The following is a 20233-nucleotide window of genomic DNA, read 5'->3' on the forward strand; positions in this document are numbered from 1 at the left end:
GCCATGAGAAGAGCTGGTGGCATCTGGTTTTAAAGCTCTCTCTCTCTCCCCCTCTTTTCCTCTCTCAACCCTTCCCTCTCTTCCACCTCATGTCATGCTTTCTAGAGATTATTTTAAGATATCTGTTTTGTTTGTAAGCTTGAAGCATGATGTATTTATTTTGCAAGAACAGGGATCAGTAAGTCCTGTTGGTCAGCCAAGGGGACAGCCTGGTGCTCCCCCTGCCCCACACCCAACCTCCTGGAGCTTTCCAGTACTGCTCGGAGTCAGCCCTCTGTGACCCCACTGTGCCAGTCCCCTGAAGACCCTTAGCACGACCTCCAGCTGTCTCATAGGTGCCTGTGGCTGGCCAGCTCTGTCTCCCAAACACGACTGTCCAGTTCTGGGCTTCTGTGGCTTTTCTCTTCCCCTCCAGCTTAGGTGTGTGTGTGTGACACTGTCTTTTCTCTGGAGATCAGCCAAGACTTGAGAGCTCTTCTTTTAACCCCCAGGTTCTTAAGCTGTGGTTTGCCCCCCCCCCATGGGTGAATGTGGGTCTTACACAAGCTTCAGAACAGGGCAAGTTTATCAAGATGCCACAACCAAAAGTTAATTCAAAATCGAACATGTGAGGAACCTCATCCGTCCGAGTCACATTACGTGGCTTCGCAGCAGCCTTGGCTCTGAAAATACAAGCCGCTTTGCACTGTGTGCCCCATCACGCCACACAGCACCCTGGACACCGCCTGAAACATCTCAGCAAGGCTTCGAGGCTGTGGCTGAGAACTGCAGTGTTTTTATTGTACACACCAAGTTTCCTGTTTGGGGGACTCAAACTCAGGTCCTCACACTTGTGGGTTGAGTGCTTTATCCACTGAGCTACTTCTCCAGCCCATGGGTATGTATATGGTATACACATATAAATAGATATACATATATATATTTAAACATCGACTTGGTGTCTTTTTAAGATTCATTCTCCCCTCTGGAACCTCCCTTCATGCCTGGCATCGGTGATCTTTCCCAAAAGTGTGTTTCTGGGGTGTGTAGCGGGTCTGGCCCGTACCCGCACAGACGGGCTGTGCTAGTGGAACTGGTTGGCGGGCCTCTCCTTCCTTTCTCATCACATGCCAGAACTGAAGAAGAGAAACTCCAAGTTGGAAATGACTTCAGCGACTGTCTGACCCAACTGTTTCCAAGTGGTGAGTGATGGCACTCGTGAAATGAACTTGGTGGTCAGGACCAGTTTTCTTTTTTTGAGAGATAATAAACCCAACTTGGTGAAAAAATAGAAAAACATTAGGGTACATTTTAGGCAGAATGAAATTAGTGTGTCACAGAGCGTCTGTTTTGGCTTCGGACATGTGCTTGGTAGCATAGTCTTGCATCACAGCCGGGCGAGGTTAAAGCCACACACGTGGCTGGAACTCCTCATCTCACACATGAAGGAATGGGATTGTGGGGCTGCCCAGAAACCCAGCCATGCTCACAAAGCCTGCTAGCGACAGTGCTGGGCACACACTCACCATTCCGGCCACAAATCTGCCCATGCACACACCCCCTACGGCGTGCTCAGGTCTCCCCTCTCTGGCTGGGGCCAGCCCTAACTGCCTTCTGATAGAGCGAGCTAGGTTCCTGTGATTGCGGTTGCTATGAGTGCCTGCTGGCTTGAGCTGGGAGACGGGGAAGGCTGGAGAGTGTGCTGTACGCTTTCCAATTTCTTAAGAGGCTTTTACACCGAGCATTCAGATGGAGAAGAATTTCAATAAACCTTTCGGAGGTGACATAAAATGGGTTCTGTGCCTCCAGAACAGTATTCTTCAAGGCTGACAGATCAATCCTCAGGGGTCCTCTTCCTCTTTAAGAAATCACCATGCCCCCATTAGGAGGCTACCAGGATAGCCTGCAGCCACCAATAGCACTCAGGCCGGAAGTGGCACAAGGCTGATGGTGTGAGGTCTGCCATATCTTCACACCCCTTCTCCGTGAGCCATCCTTAGCTCCGGGGTCTGTGAGCCTGAGAGCCTTGCGTAAAATGGCCTGAGTGTTTGGAAACCCAGTCTGTAACCACAATTGGCACTCCCTGTGAGAAAGTCCCTTCAGTTAGGGTTCTTTCCTGTGTGTAGTGCTGCCATCCCCCTCTTGATGGAGGCCTTACCTCCACCTTGGCTGGGGGGAGAAACAGCGATACTGCAGGGCCAGGACAAGATGAGGGAGGCCTAGGAGGGAAGCTACTCATGAACCATGGCTTAACAATAACCCACTGTTTCATCTGTGTCACTGAAAGCAGCAGTCCAGGAGCTTCGTCCCCAGGGGCTCTGTGCCAGTGTGCTGGGGAAGGGCTTGGGTGCATGGGGTGAGCATGCTCGTCTGAGCTGGGAAATGTCACTCACTAGGGACTGGTGGTGGGTGCCAGGTCTGTCTCAGGCACTCACATCCTTCAGAAGCCAGAGCAGCACAAAGCTCTCCCATGGTCTCAGACCTTTGAGTCAGCCATTTTGCCCTTCTGCGTACACTGCACTGTCTCAGAGAGAAGGCTAGGCTGGGCGACATATTCCTGTCTTTCAAGAGTGCGTATAGCTCAAGGGCCCAGATGTAGGGACTTGCAATGACGAACAGGAATGGCCCTGCAAAGAGGGCACCGGCTAGTGGCAACTAGGGCAGCCTCAGGAAGCAGCAATGCTTTGGAGCACAAATGACAAAGCTGGTACTTAAACATGGGTGCTCAGGGGGCTCAAACGCCTGAACGCACAGGACAGGGCTGCTGTGGATGGCAGCTGGTGGCAGGAGGTCAGAGGGAAGGGAGAGGCAGTCAAGATGGTGGGTGATGCTCCCAAAAGCTTCTCTTCCTTTAAAAGGAAGGCATGCTGCTGGGCAAACCCACCAGTCACGCATGCTTTAGCGAGAGTTATCTCACTGAGACACTTAGTTTAGTTTTAACTTAAAAAGAGCTGAGAGTCTGAGAGGAAATGTAGGGATAGATAAGGAGAAAAGACTACAGGCTCATTTTGAAATCCCAGGGCAAAACAGCGCTGAAAGGCTTGGGGCAGGGAGGAAATGGCCAGAAGGCTCTGTTTGCTCACTTCTCCTGATGGTATCTACTAAGCGCCTCCTACAAGGTGTTCAGTGTTGACTGAAGAGAAGTGAGCAGGACAGATTCTTGCCTGAACTCAAAAACTCTTGATCTTAGTATCTCTGGAAGCAGATGAAAGGGGGCGACATTCAGAAATTCTGCAACAACAAATCAGTTTTAAAGCATCTTCCCCTGGCCACAGCCTAGTGTTCCCAGACACAGAGCTCACTGCTGTGGCAATCCATTCCAGTGAAACCGACAAAGGGAGACTGGGGAATCACCTGAGCGGACCCGACCGTGTCCACTCTTACCCCACAGACCCCAGGCTGCCTTCCATGGCTTCTAAGAGCTCGCTGCGAGCCGCTTGTTCAAAGAGCCGTGATTAAAGAGAAATGAAACAAACTCAAATTATATTAAGCGTCAGTATCAGAAACATGGCGATCATTTCTCAGGACCATGCGTTTATATCTGTGCTCTTTATTCACACTTGTGGTCATTTCTGCTGCTGCCGGTCCAATGGAGACACTGTCTCTCGGTCAGCTATGGGCGTAGCCTCTCAACTCTGTATTCGGGGACTTGGTACCACAGAAAATGGCAAGGAGGGTAAACTAGAGAGATCCGGTAACTCTCTCTCCTGGTCTAACCCTGGAGAAGCAGGAGGCTTACCTTGGCGGAGAACTTGAGATGAACTTCGGCCTCATCTGCCAGGCTCTTCTTTACTTGGGCCCAGGCCTCTCCTAGGGAGCTGCAACAGGAAGGGGAGCTGTTAGACCTGAAGGCGGGAGGAGAGCTCTGGCCCAAAGCTACAGCCCTCTCTGAGATGGGATGGTGGTTCTCAGCTCCATGTCTTGGGGACGTATAGAACACTCCAGTCGGTGGGCTTGAATGAGGCTAGACTCAGCCATCACAGCCAGGGTGAGCCAGCCCTGCTTCTGGATGTAAGGGAGCAACAAACAGCTCAGTGCCAGGGGAAATATCTGGAACCCAGAGGCACCCAAGGACTCGGGAGGTGCAAGGTCGGGGTGCCTTTCCACAGCCCTTGTTGAAGGGGGGTTGCTACCTGGCCATCACTGTCCCCAGAGCCTTCCCACTACACACCCTGGTTGCTGCTGAGGAGACAAAGCAAGAGAACCAGAGATTCATTTTCAAAGGCCCTTCCCTAGCAGCCAGCTCTCAGGTCTCAGCCACGTGGCCTCCAGGAGAGGCACAGATGGTCCACTTGGGTCCAGGGACATCCCAGGTGCAGCCCCGCCCTGAGAGGGCTCTTCTAGCCATCTGCATGGCATGGTTTCTCTCTAGCAGATTCTGGACTGTGCACCCCACTGTGGCTCGCAGAATGCATTCTAAACTGTGCCATCCGTCTGCTCCAAGGAGGTGCTCCAAACAGAAGCCGTTCCCTCCAAGTCCCAGAAACTTCCAAAGAATTCATTAGTGGACCCTTCTGCCCCATGACCATTCTAAACCAGACTCCCGGCTCCTTCTCTTGACCTCTCACCCAGCCAGTTGACTGCATTTGACGGGACAGCTGCTTGCCCCAGGAAATTCATTAACCGTCAGCGGCAAGGGCTGATTAGAAGACAGCCCACTGGGACAGAGCACTGCTTCCAGGGTCCGAGCCAGCAGCGAGCAGCTCTGTTCCTGTGATCCAGTTCTCTGCCTGGCTGGTGGCAGTGCTAGCCTGGCCTTGGTGGACATTCATGAGAATTTATCAAGTGGTACTCTTAGAGTCCGGAAGAAGGAAGCATGCTGTTGGGGTCCTCTCAGACAGAGACTAGGGGGTCTGGGGTGAGCGTGCTGTGGATGTTTGCCTTTGCCTGTGGGGCCTGCGGTCTGGGGAGGAGACTGCACAGTCCTGCAGACCTGCAGGGCTAGGCTCCCCTACCTCATTCCACAGTGGAAGCTGCTGTGGCAGCTACATGGATCGAGTGATCTGAAGCTGTCCCCTCAAGGCCTATGTGGCCGACTCTATCCCTGTCACGGCAGTATGAAGAGACAGGACTCTTGAGGCCATACAAAATGCTTGGGGGCCCTACACTGGCCGTCTCCCTTGCTGTTGGTATGTGGTGGCTCCTGTCACATGGTAGGGTAGTGTGTAAGCACTCTCTAGATGCTAGCCCTTGCTCATGGGCCTCTCCGCCTTCAGAGCCACAAGCAATTTCTTTTCTTCATAAGTTATCCACTTACGACAACACGAAAGGGTCAAGACACAGAGGCCAGAGAGAAGGCAGGCTAGTGAGCCTCAAGGGCCTGGCTGCATATTTCACTAGAGACTGGAGCCCGAGACCTCCCACATATCCGGCAAATGATCTGCCATTGCATTCCATCTCTAGTCCACAGGCAGCTCTCAGGAGATGGCATGGAGTCATGGCAAGAACGAACCTTGACCATCACCTCACACCATGCACGCAGCATCTCAGTGCAGACCTAGCTGCAAACTGACAGCCAATAAGCCATCACCATTACTGGGGTGAGGCGGTGCTGCCCTAGGAGCTGGTCTTGGAAGTACAGGAGACTGCAAAGGCCCTGGGAGGGGGCTGTAAGTCCACTGCCAGCAGAACACAGGGGCTAACTGGGTAGAGCCGGGTATGACAGCTCAGGGATACTGGGCATTAGGGAAGCGGCACCATTCCCATCCTGGACAATGTCTGCAGCCCTACTTCCGGGGTTAGCATGACCCAGGTGAGGGGTGTCACTCCTCACTTTCAAATTGCCTCAGCCCCACGCCTACGTCCCCCTCTCCTCAGTATCCCAAGGCACTTCCAATGTATGAAAGCACCACACTGGGCCCTGCCAGTATGTCCAGATGAATACGTGCTAATTAAGAACACATTTTAAACGTTTGGGGAAAAGCCATCCGAAATTCTCACCTGAAGATGGCTTCTGATGGGAAGGAGGTAGATGGAAAAGGGTTGGGTACACTTCTATCTCAGGGTACAGTCTGAGGCACACCAGATCAAAACGCAGGCTCCTGTCAAAACTGCACACTAAGAAAGACCAGCATCTCACTGTCTTCCCACACACGAGGTGAAGCCTGCCGATTCGCCATCATGCAGTCTTGCGACATCTCATCTGGACAGAGGACCTAAGCTGCCAGATGGCTCAGTTGTACCCTGACCGCCCCTTGGTTTCAGGGCTCCCACATCTCCACACAGCCTTCAGGATGCACTGGGCCAAATGTTCAGAGCTGCGCCGAAGGTGTAGGATACGGCGCTGTGGTGCTTTGTGTCTGTCGGTGGAGCAGCAATGGGTCGCACACGCGCTGTACCTGAGCTTGTGTGGTAGAGTGTGCTCCTGTGTTCGGGTCTGGCATGAGGAGCAGGCTGCTTAGCTTGGGAGCATATGCTGTGCGCTGGCAGGACAAAATGTCCCTGGCAGAAGCCCAAGCCGAGGGGGTGGAAGCAGGAAGGCTCCAGAGCCATACAGTGATGCCAAGCGCAGGGACCCGTAGGAAGCCACGCTCCCTGGCGGCAGGGCTACTTCCTATGTGCTTCCTGCCTTGCAGGGCTGAGAAAGCTGTGGGAAAGGCCAGATGCCAGCTAGCCATGTTGGGGTCTGAAGAAGGACACGGGCCTTGTTTGGCTAACCCGTGGCTGATGGGGAGGGGGCAGCCTGGTTGCAGTCAACATACAAGAAGCCCTAATCAAAACCATATTCAGTTGGCAAAATCCCTGTCCCAGGCCGACTCCAGCCACCAGGCAGATTAGAGCTGGTTCACTGTCACAGCTCCCTGGCAGCTATAACCCCAGTGGCCACACCTCAGAAGGGTGGTGGGCCAACAGAGGGGCCTTTGAGGATCCTGTGGGTACTAACTTCTCAGGAACCTTGACTTTTTTTTTTTTTTTTGAGGTTGAAATCACACATGATAAAATCATCCAGTTTAAGGTGAGCCAACAAAAACTGTTTACAACATCCACAGTGCAGAATGGCCTGCCCTTGATGGCTCCAGACACTTCATCACCCTATCAAAAATAGAAGTTTGTGGTTCCCCTGGCCTCTTTAGGCTCCTGGTTCATATCTTGAAACTCTGAACAAGGATGTGGGGATGGAACAGTAGTTAAGGTTAGAGGGCAGAGCCCTGATCCAATAGGATTATTGTCTCCACAGGACTCACTCTCCAACCCCTGCCCATGCAAAGGATGATATGTGAGCACACAGTGACTTTCAGGCATCTGTGACCACAGGGAGAACTCAGGTCAGACACCAACCCTCCTGGAACCTTGGCTTTGAACTTCCAGTGTTGAGAACTGAGACAAAATAGAAGCTTTTTGTGTTCTTTTTCTTGATAGGATCTCACTCTGTAGCCCAGGGTGGCCTTAAACTCATGAGCTTCCCATCTCTGCCTCCTGAGAGTTGGTAACTACAGACAGATATGTACTGTCATGCCCAGGTGAATTCCTATAGTTTAAGCTATTCAGTCTGTGGTAATGTTGCAGCAGCCTCAGCAGACACATACACACCCAGAATGAAAAAAGGCCATTAGCTACCAGTCCTCGTGTCCCTCTTTATCACTTACTAGTGGGCTGTGTCTCTGTGGCTTTGCTTACTCCAGAAGTTTCGTATGAATGAAACGATGCACTCTGTGACCTATTGTGGATGGCTTCTTTCACTTAGCATCTCATTTTTGAGGTTCATCCATAAGTAGCGGGTCTCAGTATTCTATTCCTTTTTATGGGTGAATAGTATCCCACAGTGCATCCATGGGCATCCATTGTGAGTACACCACAGTTTGGGCACCTGTTCATCTCCTGATGGAATTTGGGTTATTTCTACTGTCTGGTCTTTGTGACCAGTGATACTCCAAAGTGCTTGCTTTTAATTCATTTGAGGATACTAAACCTAGGAAGGAAGGCGCTCATCTCTTGGGGCAGTTTCAAGCTATTTTCCACAGTGGCTGTGCCATTGGAGACCACGAGGGCCAGGGCTTTGTAGACAGACAGCAGAGAGGTGGCGAGCCCTGGAGGATTTCTCCCACTGGAGACCCTTGTATGGCTGAGAGAATCCCTTAGTCCCATCTTCTGGACTGGGGCTCTACAAGCACTCTTAGAGGCTGGATATAAAGCTCTCAGACCCAGTTTCCTCTCGGCCTGATCCAGAAGAAGGGGAACAGAGCTGGGCACCCAGAGGCTGCTGTCCAGCCGCAGGGCACAGTGCAGAGGGTCTGTGTTGTGCTCCAGCACCTGGGAGGCCCCAGGTCTCTACGGGAAAAGAAAACGTAGAAGAGAGAAACCTCGAGCTGACTACCCAGACCTCAGACAATAGGTGCCACCTTGAGCCATGAGCACAAGGATTTTTGTTTGTTTGAGGCAGAGCCTCGCTCTGTAGCCCAGGCTGGCCCAAATTTAATACTCTCCCATTCCTCAGCCACCAGTGTGCTGAGGTTAGAGGCCAAAACATCTAGTCCTGAGTACCAGTCTTGAACCACGAGTCTGGATTCTGGGCCATGAAAACCCATTTTGAGCTAGGCAGGGGTGTCCACCTTTTTACTGGTCCCCTGTCTGAGCCATGGCTGCCTACCTCAAGCAATGAGGACCTACCTCGGGCGATGACCAACAGGCACAGACCCCAGTTAGCCTGGCCTACAGCAATCTCTCCATCCCAGGGGAGCAGAATTGCTGATCCAGCAGTAAGGATCCCCTCCTCTGTGTTCCCTCCTCCCCCCCTCCTGACTCACCCTTCCTCCTGGGCAGCCAAGGAGTTCTGAGAGAGCTTAGCTAGGTTCTTTGCATATTCCTCTTCGATCTTTATCCTGCAAAGAGAGGAAAAATCCAGTGCATCTTCTCTGTGGTGCAGACCGTGGGTTGGACCTGCCTCACCTTGCTGTGCCTCAGGTGTGTAAAGAGATCCTCTAGACAGGTGAGTTCCATGTGGCTCTCACTGCCCTGCTGACACAGGAGGAGCCTACAGCGATGGCTACTGGATGAGGGGATGGTTTGAAGTCTGCTTCCCGTTTCTCCAGGCTGTGGCCATGCCAGACATCATCAGCACCACGCCTAGCACAAGGCTGGACACGAGAGCTTCCAGGAACAAGAGAAGCTTGTGACAGACTCCAGGAATATGTAGCATGTAGCCAACCCTTAGTTCACACATTCCCAGATGGCCTTGGCCTACCGAAGCAAGAAGCAGACATCTTCCTCCACTTTCCCACCCACGATGCCTTTATTGCTAAGCATGGTCAAGGAAGAGTGCAAGAGCTTCCGTGGAAACCAGGTTGTGTCCAGACCTGCAGTCCCACTGGATTTCCCAGGAGAGGAAACCCCCACAGACCTCCAAGGCAATGCTCCAGGGCCCATTCTGTACAGCTAGGCACATCTGTGTTAAGTGGGCTGTCAACTGTGTGTTCAGCTCCCAAGGGATTCTTGGGGCCGTGGTGGGGCAGAGCTGTGCTATGACAATCAGAGGTGGCCTGAAGGCAGGGCCCTAGCCGGCCCTTCCCCCTGCACTCAGCGAACAGAGGAGTCCCAGCTCCTGGAAGGGCAGCATTTGCTTTCATTGCTGAAACTCGAAGGCTGCAGAGACCTGGAGAGGGAGACTGTGCAGGCCTGTTGAAGCCTCCGCGCCACTCTTCAGCCCCGACTTCCACCTGGCACCCGTCTGCGAGCTCCTAAGCTCCGCAGCGATCCAGCTCCATCCTTTGCCGCTTCCTCTTCAGGTGCCTGCTTTTGCCTCTAGCCGTGGTTCTGTGGCTCTCTAACCCTGCTCCTTCACACTGTGGCCAAGATCTCCGGAAAGCAGATCTCACCACGTCCACGAGGCCAAGTGCACATGCCAGGAGAGGGAGGCGCACACACCATCTGCCTTCCGAGCCTCTACTGTGAGCCAGCCTGAACGTCTCCACCTCTCGCCCGCTTCCTGCAGCACAGCCAACGTGCAAGGGCTGTGTGGGCCGGGTGCACCCTAGCCCTGCAGCCTGGCTCTCCTGCCTCTGCTGGGCTTCCCCAAGAGCTCCAGAAGTGGGCTGAGGAAGTTTCCAGGAATTTGAGTTCCCTTTGCCGGACCCCAGGGACGACCACAGCGGCCCACGATGGCAGAGAGCATTCATTTGCCACCAGGACGCTGTTACGAGTATAAACCATCCACATACTGCGGCTTCGGCTCCTATTGCTCCCTATTTATGTTTTATGCTTCTGTTTCCTTGCATCTGAACAAAGCAACCTTCCAATTTCCTACTAGTTTAATGGGTCATAAAATAAAGATTTGATTATACAAATGGAAAATAGGCCCCCTCAGGAAAAACGGGCTTTAAAAATGCCAAAGGATTATTACCCGATTACTAGTGTTATAATGAAGAAATACTTTTAAAAAGATCTTTGCTGTTTGCAACAAATAGTTGCAGGAAGTCTCAGAAATTCCTGTTGGAAAGTTGTGCATATGTTCATGGAGAAAATGTGTTGATGAGTGTGTGTGCAGGTGTGTGTGGGGGGTATACAGATGTTTGGGTGTGTAGGGAATGAGAGTGGAGGTGTAGACGCACAGGCACATGATGTGGGTGTGCTGCCACGCCAGTGTGTAAATACGAGCACATGGACACAGGCTCGGATGCACAGGCAGGCGGGTGTGCAGGTACAGGTGCAAAAGAGTGAGGCTACGCAGAAGCACACAGGTGCAGGTGCGCGCGCGCAGGGGCGTGTGAGTGTGCGGGTTCAGGGGTGCACAGCTGTCCGTGCACAGGGAGGTAGAGAGGCTAAGGTGTGTGGGTGTGAGGTGTGCAAGTGTTCAGGTGTGTGGGCACGCAGATATGCAGGTGCACAGGTATCCACCCAGGTGGAGGTACAGGTGTGTGTGGGTGTGCAGCTGTAAGCGTGTGTGGGTGTGCAGATGCTCAGATGTACAGTTGTGTGGGGGCTTGGGGCAGGGCTGTGCAGGTCCGTGGATATTAGGGTGCAGGCGTGTGCGTATGCAGGCTTGTGGGTGCACAGGTGTATTTGTGCGTGGATGTTTGGGAGTGCTGGGGTATGAACTTAGAGAGAGGAAGGAGGAAGATGGAGAGGGGACTGGTCCGCAGCTCTTCATACTTTTCATGATCCGAGTTTATTGGATCTTCATCCGTATTAGAACTTCATTCTAAGTTCCTCAGACACAGGGTTATTAGAATCCACGGGGGCAGGAATGCGTAGGAGGATGCTTCTATTTCCCCTGGCCTGGGAGACAGTTTCAATTAAAAGAGAACCGGGAAGGCCAGGAGTGGTGCATGCTTTTAGTCCTGACACAAATGAGGCAGAACAGGTCCATCTCTGATTCTGAGGCCAGCCTGGTATACATACATACATACATACGTATATGCATATGTATATATATATATTGAGGTCTCATATAGCTCAGACAAGTCATAGCCTGTTACATAACTGAGGATGACCTTGAACTTCTGACCTCCTGATTTGAACCCCAAATGCTGGGACTATAGGTATGAAGCACTGTACCTGGCTACCAATATTTTTTGGATATAGGTTCAGCCCTGTAGAAACACTGTCTGTGCCTACACCACACATTTGCTGGCCACGTCTGTCCCAGGGCTGAGTGTGGCCAGCCGTCCACTCCCTTGGGGTCCAGGGCTCGTGGGCCTCGGTCTCACCTTTCCCGGATGAACTCAGACATCTCCTTCTGCATCTGCTTGCCTTTCAGTTGCTTCTGCAGCAGTAGCTCAAAGCCAGCCACAGTGCCATTGCCTTGCGGGTCCTTCTTATCCGCCTAGGAAGAAACAAAAGCCCAGCTTACCAGGGGGTGGGCTGTGGGCTCAGGACCCCTTCCAGGTCAGCCCGGGTAGCCGCTGCAGCCTGAAGAGGCCCTGCTCACTGTGCAGGCCTTCACGGACCTTCTGCCCTGTCCTGAGCACAGCAAAGCTCTTTTCTCAGCAGCGCTGACCCGAGAGCCTCTGTGCACAGCGATCCCACCAACCCTGACACTGAGCTCGACACCATGCACACCCTGCTGAGGCTTCCCTGTGGGTGCTAAGGATGTGCACATGTCACCCTGTGAATGCTCGTCTTCATAGACAGTCAAGAAAGTCACCCCAAAGCCCAAACATGCTTCTCCCAGGATGAACAGGCCGAACAACTCGTTGGCTCAAAGGAAAACCAGCAAGAGTGGTGTGTTCCAGTGCCTATGCCAGCAAGGAGATGTTCCTAAGAAGAAACGGCCTTGATGGTCGTGGGAGGAAAACCGCGAAGAATGGACCGGTCGCCAGAGCTCAGATTAGGACGAGATTAGGACGAGTGAGCATGCAGGCGTAACCTGTGATCCCGGCATGGGAAGCAGAGGTGCAAGGGCAGCCAGGCTGTCTCAACATCGACACCAAACAGGCAAAGAAGGACGCTGGCTCGCAAATGTGCTTTCCCAGGGAGCCACTGAGTGGCAGGCAGCACCGCGTGTTCTGCCCACAAGTTTCTCATCTCCGCTCTAGGATATGCCCTGGTCCCTAGAGCCCCAGGGATGACTCCTGCAGACATGACTGCCTCTGGCCTATCTCTGCTGCTGTCACTGTTCTTCCTGGGCAGCTCACTCACCCCCCACCCTTCGTTCCCACCTGCAACTCGCACAGGGTAGGTTGTACCCCGTTTCTCCTTAGGACTCCCTCAGTACCTCCCTGCTACAGACAGCACAAGACCCAACTTCCTTCAGGCCTACAGACTCTTCCTATCTCCTTCCACCTGCGTCCATGTCTCCAGCCTGGGATATCTCTCACAGCACCCCATCCCCCAAGCTTTCACACCCCTGCAGAGCTCTCTCTTGTACTCTGCAGTGGCAGGCACTGCTGTCCTGGGCAAGCAGGAACCATCATGTGCTTTCTAACGGGGGCATTATTTGGGAGAAAGAAGAGAAGCATATTCGCCCAGGGGTCCATATAATCTATTCTGCGCCATGGTGGAAAGCGGTTTTATTGACTGACTGTTCCTCAGGGTCTTCTGAGAGCTTTTGGTAGAGTTGGTAGTTTTCCACAGACGATCAAGGCTGCCCGAACCGCACCACTATGCCTGCAGAAGTCAGTGTCACTCCTGACTTCAAGGCGCAAATACTCAGGACTAGCTCCAGCATTCCTGGGGTTAGGGACTTCACATTAAGACATCATTTTAACGGCAGGAAAATACAAGTGGTGCCAGATTCACTGCTGCCGTCATTCCTAAGTGTGCATACAGTTTAGTGACAATAAGTGTGCTGAGACTGAGGTGGTGACATCTGCCTTCCGTCACCTGCCTCTCCTCTTGCAACAGGCAACCCTGTGCCCACCAGGCAACAGACAGGGCTTGAGAGCCATGGATGCTGAAAGAGGAGGTTTATGCATTCCCATCTACACCCAGCATCCCCACGACTCAGTTGGGAAAAGCAAAATGCAAGTAGGCAGGGCGTGTGCACAGGGCCACTCATAGTGGTGCCCAGCAGGCCTGGAGCTTAGATTTCATTATTAAAAGCGTTTCTCGCCTCCTGCCTCCATCCAGCAATGGAGGGAATTGCATTCCCTGTTACTGTGAATGAAAGCCACATAGATTTCCAGGGACTACTAGGAATGATCTAGGAAAGGAAAGTCCCGTCTGAGGTGTTAACAGGGCACCATGCCTTGAGGCTTCAACAGGAAGAACCCTTCCCAGGCATATGCTCCTGTTGGGTGGGGTCACGGCGAAGGGAAACCGAGGCAGCACCTACCCAGAAGTAGTCACAATAGCTCCACTCCGTCGGCTTGAGCAGCTGTTGTTCAGGCATTGTGTCTGGGTGAGGGAACGTCACGCAGTTTATCTGCAGAGAATAGGATGAGAAAGAGGAGGCTGTCACTGCAGAGCAGAGGGGACAGAGCACACAGGGGCCTCCCCACTGCCGCCTCGGTGGGATGGACTCAGCGGTCTTCCCGTGCTCCAGCAGCCAGCCAATACTTCAAATAAGAGGCAACAGGCTCTTCCTCACACACATTCCAGGGGCTACACTGAGGGAACCTCTTTGGTGGGAGTCTAATCGGATCTGGGAATTAATTAGGGAAACATGGCAACTCTCGGGATTGGGAGGGAGGAGGAAGAGGATCAGTGAGCATGGGAAGAGATTAGTTCAACATTCAGTATGTACTGGTGTGAAAGTGACCTTATAAAAACACAGTACAATGTATATCACAAATACATACATATGCATATAAGCACACATATAAAAATGATAAACAATAGATACAGCACTAAGGTTCACACACATCGATAAGGAGGAGTGCGAGGGGGCACTGTTAGGCGGTAGGTGGTCTGGGTGCGCGGCGGGCAACCTGTAGAATAGTTTACTCTGCCGTGCTGTGCTCCCTTTGTATGAAGAAGCAGGGTAACATCCATGTGCTTGGTAATAGCCTATGTGCAATCATTCTGGAGGCTATTTGCTTCCAAGAAGAGCCAAGGGCTGGACAGACTAAGTGAGAAGCACCTGAGGGTTGGGGCTGAGAGGTTATACTGAGCTGCCTGTGGTATGAAGACCCACAGTTCAAAGGGATAGGCCAGCGTGCAGGCTTGGGGCTGGCCCTCGCAATGGAGAGCGTGGTGTGGAAGTTTCCGGGCCGTTACGGCTACGGTTCCTCGTAGCCATGTTGATGCTGCTCCTAGCTGTTCCTGCTTTGTGGGAGTGGTTTTGCTGCTGTTCCTCTCCCTGATGTGGCTTCAACTCCCCCCACCCCCTGCATCCTCCTTCAACCTCTCCTCATAGACCAGGATTCTGGTGCTGAAAGGAAGAGCAGACCGGGAACCCCCAGGCTCTGACCTAGGAAGGGCAGGCAGACAGCCAGGTACCCCGGTAACACAGACTGTACCACCAGGACAGGAGGGCAACAGCCTTGCCTTGGGCAGAGTCTACAGGCTGTGGATTTGTATCCCATGGAAAGATTCAGATTTCTGCTCCCTGTCATCAGGGCACGGTCAGCCAGAGGTCAGGGGCTGCGTGTCTGTTGTCTCAGCTTTGAGCTACGGCAATTAATTTAGAGGTAAAACAAAACAAAACAGCAACCAAACGACAATAAAACAACGTGTACAACCAGCTGAGTCAGACCCTGGGGTAAGGGCAGGAGACCATTTGGCAGTCAGTGAACTGCCCTGCCTGCCAGCTGCCAGGAGCAGCAGCTGACCTCACAGGTCTGGTGAAGAGACCCAGAAGTGCTAGCGGGAGGGGCAAGGCCTGCTCCTGGACGCGGACTCCGGACACTGGTGAGATAAGGCCCCTTTGGGGAGGAGCACGATGACGCAGAAAGGAGAGGGCAGGACTGTCACAGTGCCCTGGAGATGCACAGCTCTGAATTCTGCCACACTGAGTTCAATGTGGCATCCTGGCCAGCAGCTGCTGCTAGGAGCTGCAGGGGTTGGGAGTCGGGGGTAGAACAGGCAGCAACTTATGTCCAGCCTCAGGAAAGGGTCTCTCCAAGGTCTTCATTGAGGCTGAAGCCTCTCTGCTGTGTGGTGTCCTGATCTGAGCCTTCTTTAGGGGCCTCTGCTGCCTCCCACTGAGTGAGTACTGCCTGGGGCCGTTATGAAAACAGGGTTTGGAGTTTAAGCTTTAAGGTATTTCCTGTTCCAGCCATATTGGTGATGACAGTTTCACCTTTTTTTTGCTCCATGAAAGCTTTAATGTGATTCAATGGTACAAGAATTTTTAACAGGGAAGTAATCAGGCTCTAAGAGTCACAGGACCAGGGACAGGGAGGTGTCTCATTGGGTAAGAGTGCTTGCTGTGTATTCAGGAGGATCTGAGTTCAAATCCCTAGAGCCTCAATGCAACCTCAGGCATGGCTGCATGAGGCTCAGAGACAGGAGGATTGCTGGGAGCTGACTGCCAGCCTAGCTCCAGGTTTCCTAAGGGAAGATCTCAAGGAGATTGTGAAGAGAGTGAGAGAGAAAAACAGGTCTTCCTCTGGTCTCCACATGCATGAGAGTGTGCACCACAACCGTGCATATAAAACACACATAAATAAATAAATGGAAGAACCATGGAACCCATAGATTTAAGGGACAGTTGCCCTTCAGTATCTGGGGGTGAAGGGGTGGTCACTGGTTTCAGGCCTCACAAGGATGGCAAAATGTATAGATGCCAAGCTCCTTCATGTAAAGCCACACAGTTTGCATATAACAAATACAGACCCTCCGGCCATCTATAGACTTATAATACTTAATCTGAGCTCTATAGTTGTTCTACTGTGTGATTTTAGGGAGTAGTAGCCAGAAAAAAAAGGTTGCACAGTTTAGTACAGACACAGTTTTCTAAGGAACCTCACGATCTACCCCTGACACTCTTTGCCTTGGCCATAAAGAACAAGTGTACCACAATCGGCTTGGCCGGTGGTGGGTCAGGGCAAGGGGAAGACAGGTCTTGTTCATCCATATCCAGCATCCTTCCTGAGAGGACCCCCACCCAGAGAAAGGATGATACGGTCAACCCTATGGTGCTCAGGAAGACAAGATAGACCCCATTAGTGCCAAGGGGAGTCACAAGAGATCTTCAATGCCAACCCTTTGCCGGCTCCAAGACTGACCACAGACACTCCACAGAAGGGCCAGCACTTGCTTATGTCCCAGCCAAACTCTCCTCTGCCCTAGAGCCGTGGCACACATGCTTCAGGCCATGGGGGGGGGGGGGGTTGTTAAGACAGATGGTGGGTCCTAGCCTGAGCGTCTGGTCAGAGGCTCTGGGGCTGGGTCCGTAGGCAATGCCGACAGGTGAGAAGCAGCATTCACAAGCCAGGTTAAGGGGCTGGACCAGGAAGGCCTGCACCCACGCGAGGAAGACAGAGTCCTGTCAAACCTCATAGAGCCTTCCAGAGTGATGCCTACAGGAGGGACTAGAAGGTTTGGGGTCTAGAAGGCGAATGCCCCTCAGTGGCTCTGGAGTAGCCGTGAAGGTGGGGGTGGGGGAAGCCGTGGGCTCTTGATGCCTCTGCCTCTCTTCTTGGATCCCCTGGTATGGAGCTCTGGGGTACCTGTCACTGCCTCTGTCACTTCTGGTTTAGGTGAGCTCACAGGGATTTCCCAGAATCCCCAGAGCCTTTCTCCCCCTGGTGGTCATGTACAGGAGTGCACAACACTGAGGGAAATTGGATCACAGAAGTGTTCAAATTCAGGTCAGGCTGGCGGCAAAGCTAAATGTTTGCCAGATAGCTCCTCCATGGCACGTGCTACCCTGAGTTTCCCTGGTATGCTGAGTCTCTCCCCAGCATCCTGCTCACATTTGTTCGTGTTGCTACTTTTTTTACATTCCCTTCCTTGTTGACAGACCATCTCTGAGGGCAGGCAGAGAGGCAGAGACCACGCTTCCCTGGGCTTTTCCTAGCTCCTGGCACAGCGGGTCGACAGTGGGTATTCAACAAAGCATTGTCACTGCAATGGCCGAGAACTAGGCCTGAGGTTACAGCCTCTGTTCTCAAGAGCTTGATAGTTATGGAATGACGGTTCTTGAGATAAACCTCATGTTAGAGTAGACACGGGAGGCTGAGGTCACAGGAAAGGCTGGGATGTTGGGGTGATTCTTAGATGCAATGGTGTTTGAGGAGGACCTAGGCAGACAGGCTGGGAAGAGGTAAGGTTATTTCAGGTTTCAGGAAGGAAAGAGGTGTGTGTGTGTGTGTGTGTGTGTGTGTGTGTGTGTGTGTTCATACCCGTGCATGCTGAGTCTGGCTCAGAAGCAAGAGGGGCTCTGGCAGATGTGCCCAGGTACCTGTGCTGAGGCAGTTAGCCACCAAGCGTCTATTGCGAGCATGATGTGGACAGGACAGTGTTCTCTGGAGAGCCCCTAGCCACATGTGGCAGAAATGTGAAAGAATACAACTGTGGTCCCAGGAGGGAAAGCCTCAGGCGTAAATGGTGGTGAGGCTGAGACCGCGAGGAGCCAGGCCTGACTGAAGGTGTGTCCCCCGCGCTGGGGCGTGAGGAGGGGAGAGGAATGACTTCTGGAGAGTGGGAGTCTGCAGCTTTGGAGGGTGTCTCGAGGGCAGTGAAGTGAAGTCATGCGCAGTGAGCAGCCAGAGCAGAACCGCCCATCTGTGACAGTGGAGCCACCACGCACAGGGGAGGACGCTGAGGCACAGAGGCAGACAGGACACTGTCATGCAGCTAGTGTGGCACAGGAGGGTACAGGGCTGGTCTCTCAGGTTCTGGTCCGTAGTTCTCATGCCGACCCTGCTCTGCAGTGAACGTGAGGCCAAACAGCCAGGCTCTTGTGTCCCTGGACCACAAGACTCCGTTAGCAGGGCCTCCAGGGAGGAAGAGAAAGTGAGACACCTCTTTCTCCAGGGATTCCTCCATGGGCAGATTCCTTTCCCCTCCTGACTTCCAGGCAGCTGATAGAAGCATACAGCTGCAGTCCTGGGGGAAAGGTGTGTCTCCTCCAAAAGCCTGCTGGGAGCAGTGAGGGCCTCAGCCCCTCCTGTCCCTGCACATTTATTAGGCATCCCCGGGATCTACTTCACGCCCAGCAAGAGCTAATCATGCCACATGTGGTTGCTATGTGTGGACTCATGTAAGCCTCGTCACGGCCACGGGAGGCACCGAGGCACAGAGGGGTTAGGTAACTTAACACAGCTCACACAGCCCAAATGTAAGAGTGGAGCCACGGCCTGAATCCGGACCAGGACTTCCGGTCCCAACTAGGATCCTAAGCCTTGTCACACATGACTTGTCCAACACGCTGGGACAAAGTGTAGCTATACCCTACTCATGCCCCAGGCAGGTGCTGAGCAGGGAGCAGAGCCAGGACTGTGCTTGCTCTCAGTGTGTGTGTGTGTGTGTGGCCATCCCTGCTATCACCTCTGGGGACCCCAGCTTCCCCCACAGCCACATGGAGAAACACCCTCGTCCCACCCAGTGGATGGGGCGTTTCCTCTCCAGTGTCTGCTTGGCCTCGGCACCCTGCAGGATCATGAGGGCTGTTCCCAGACACTCTCTGAAGGTTCAAAGGGAGCAGCAGCAGCTGGTAAGGCCCCTGACTGGGCCTTGGGGCTGAGGAACACATGTGTGACCCACGTGAGGGGCTGATGTGGGAAGCGGGGCACCTGCTCTCATTGTAGGGCAGTGATGTCTGTGTCCGAAGGCAGGGTATCGGTCAGTCTTCAAGAGCCTTCAAGGGCTGTGTTTACATAGTTTGGTAATCCAGGCCGTAGCTAAGTACTCTGTGAGCCCCTGACTCAGTAAGGTGAAGAGACAGGAAAGGATCCCGAGGGCTCTCCTCCAGCCAGTAGCTCCCTCCCAGAGTGCCATGCCCACAGGCCAGTTACGCTGGGCATTCAGGAGGACAGAGTCCTCTAATCCCTGCCCAGGAGACTGTGGCTGCTGCCTTCCCTGTCATCATTGCTCGACTTCTCCACATCTTGATGTGTCAAGTTTGTGCTGAGGGCAGTGAGCAGCCATTGGTGCCTGTCAGCCCCAATCAAACAGCTGCCCTCCCCACCTGCCAGCCCAGCAACTCTGACATGGATGGGCGAGACCCAGGCATGGCTGCCAGCCTCGATGCTGCTGCCGCCAGGGGGTCCATGGTGCCTGCTCTTCTAAACTAGCTTGGGGCCACTGGGCTTCAGACCCAGCTTGGTCATTGCTCCTTGGCTGAGGCACCCTGTGCTGGCAGGGCCTGGCAGTACCTGCCACCCAGGTCAGAGGAGGGAAACTGCTGGCCACAATGCCAACACTTTCTGAGGTAGAGATGCTGGTGTCCCCGCATCCTAAGAATGCAGTCTCCTCCCATGAAGAAGAGCTGAGCTCTGTAGGGTTTGAACTTGGAACTAGGGGCTGGGTATGGAGACAGAATCCTGAGTGATGGAAAAAGTGGCTCAGGTCTGCAGCCTGAAGTGATGTGGGGTTAGTGTATCCAAGGGGGTGCATGGGCTAGCAGACAGGAGACCTGGATTTGAGTCCTGGGGTTTTCTTTCTCACTTGCTGTGTGACCTGTAGCCACTCCCTCCTTTGCTCAGTTTCCCAGAAAAAAGTTCTCCAAGGTGTGAGTGTTCAAGGCAAACCTGTAGAACTGGTGACAGAAACACAGTTTCAGGTCCTTGCCCCGGAGAGACCAACTACAAATGCTTTTCAGGAATCTGAACACTTTAAACAGCGTCTCAGAAGCCATGACTATGAGCTGTGTGGTTCACTCCATCCCAGATGTGCTGATGTGGGCCAGAGGGGAAGACCAGCAGGAGGGACAGGGTGTGCCATCCAGTGAGAAGCTCAGAGCCACGCTCAGAAGCTCCGAGTGAAAGGACTA

General features: G+C 53.1%; 1 protein-coding gene across 18 annotated transcripts in view; it reads right to left on the reverse strand.

Moving 5' to 3' along the window:
* The window catches only part of Gas7 (growth arrest specific 7), a 227857-nt gene that overhangs the window by 13606 nt on the left and 194018 nt on the right, over positions 1–20233 (reverse strand). For all 18 annotated transcript variants that reach the window (XM_060363452.1, XM_060363463.1, XM_060363456.1 and 15 more), the window contains 4 exons: positions 13688–13777; positions 11622–11737; positions 8724–8798; positions 3719–3797 (listed from right to left, as the gene is read on the reverse strand). In XM_060363452.1, coding sequence (XP_060219435.1) covers positions 3719–3797; positions 8724–8798; positions 11622–11737; positions 13688–13777 — 360 coding nt within the window. The remainder of the gene's footprint in view (positions 1–3718; positions 3798–8723; positions 8799–11621; positions 11738–13687; positions 13778–20233) is intronic.

Source organism: Meriones unguiculatus, chromosome 11 (genome assembly GCF_030254825.1).
Source record: "Meriones unguiculatus strain TT.TT164.6M chromosome 11, Bangor_MerUng_6.1, whole genome shotgun sequence".
NCBI classification, from domain to species: Eukaryota; Metazoa; Chordata; class Mammalia; order Rodentia; family Muridae; genus Meriones; species Meriones unguiculatus.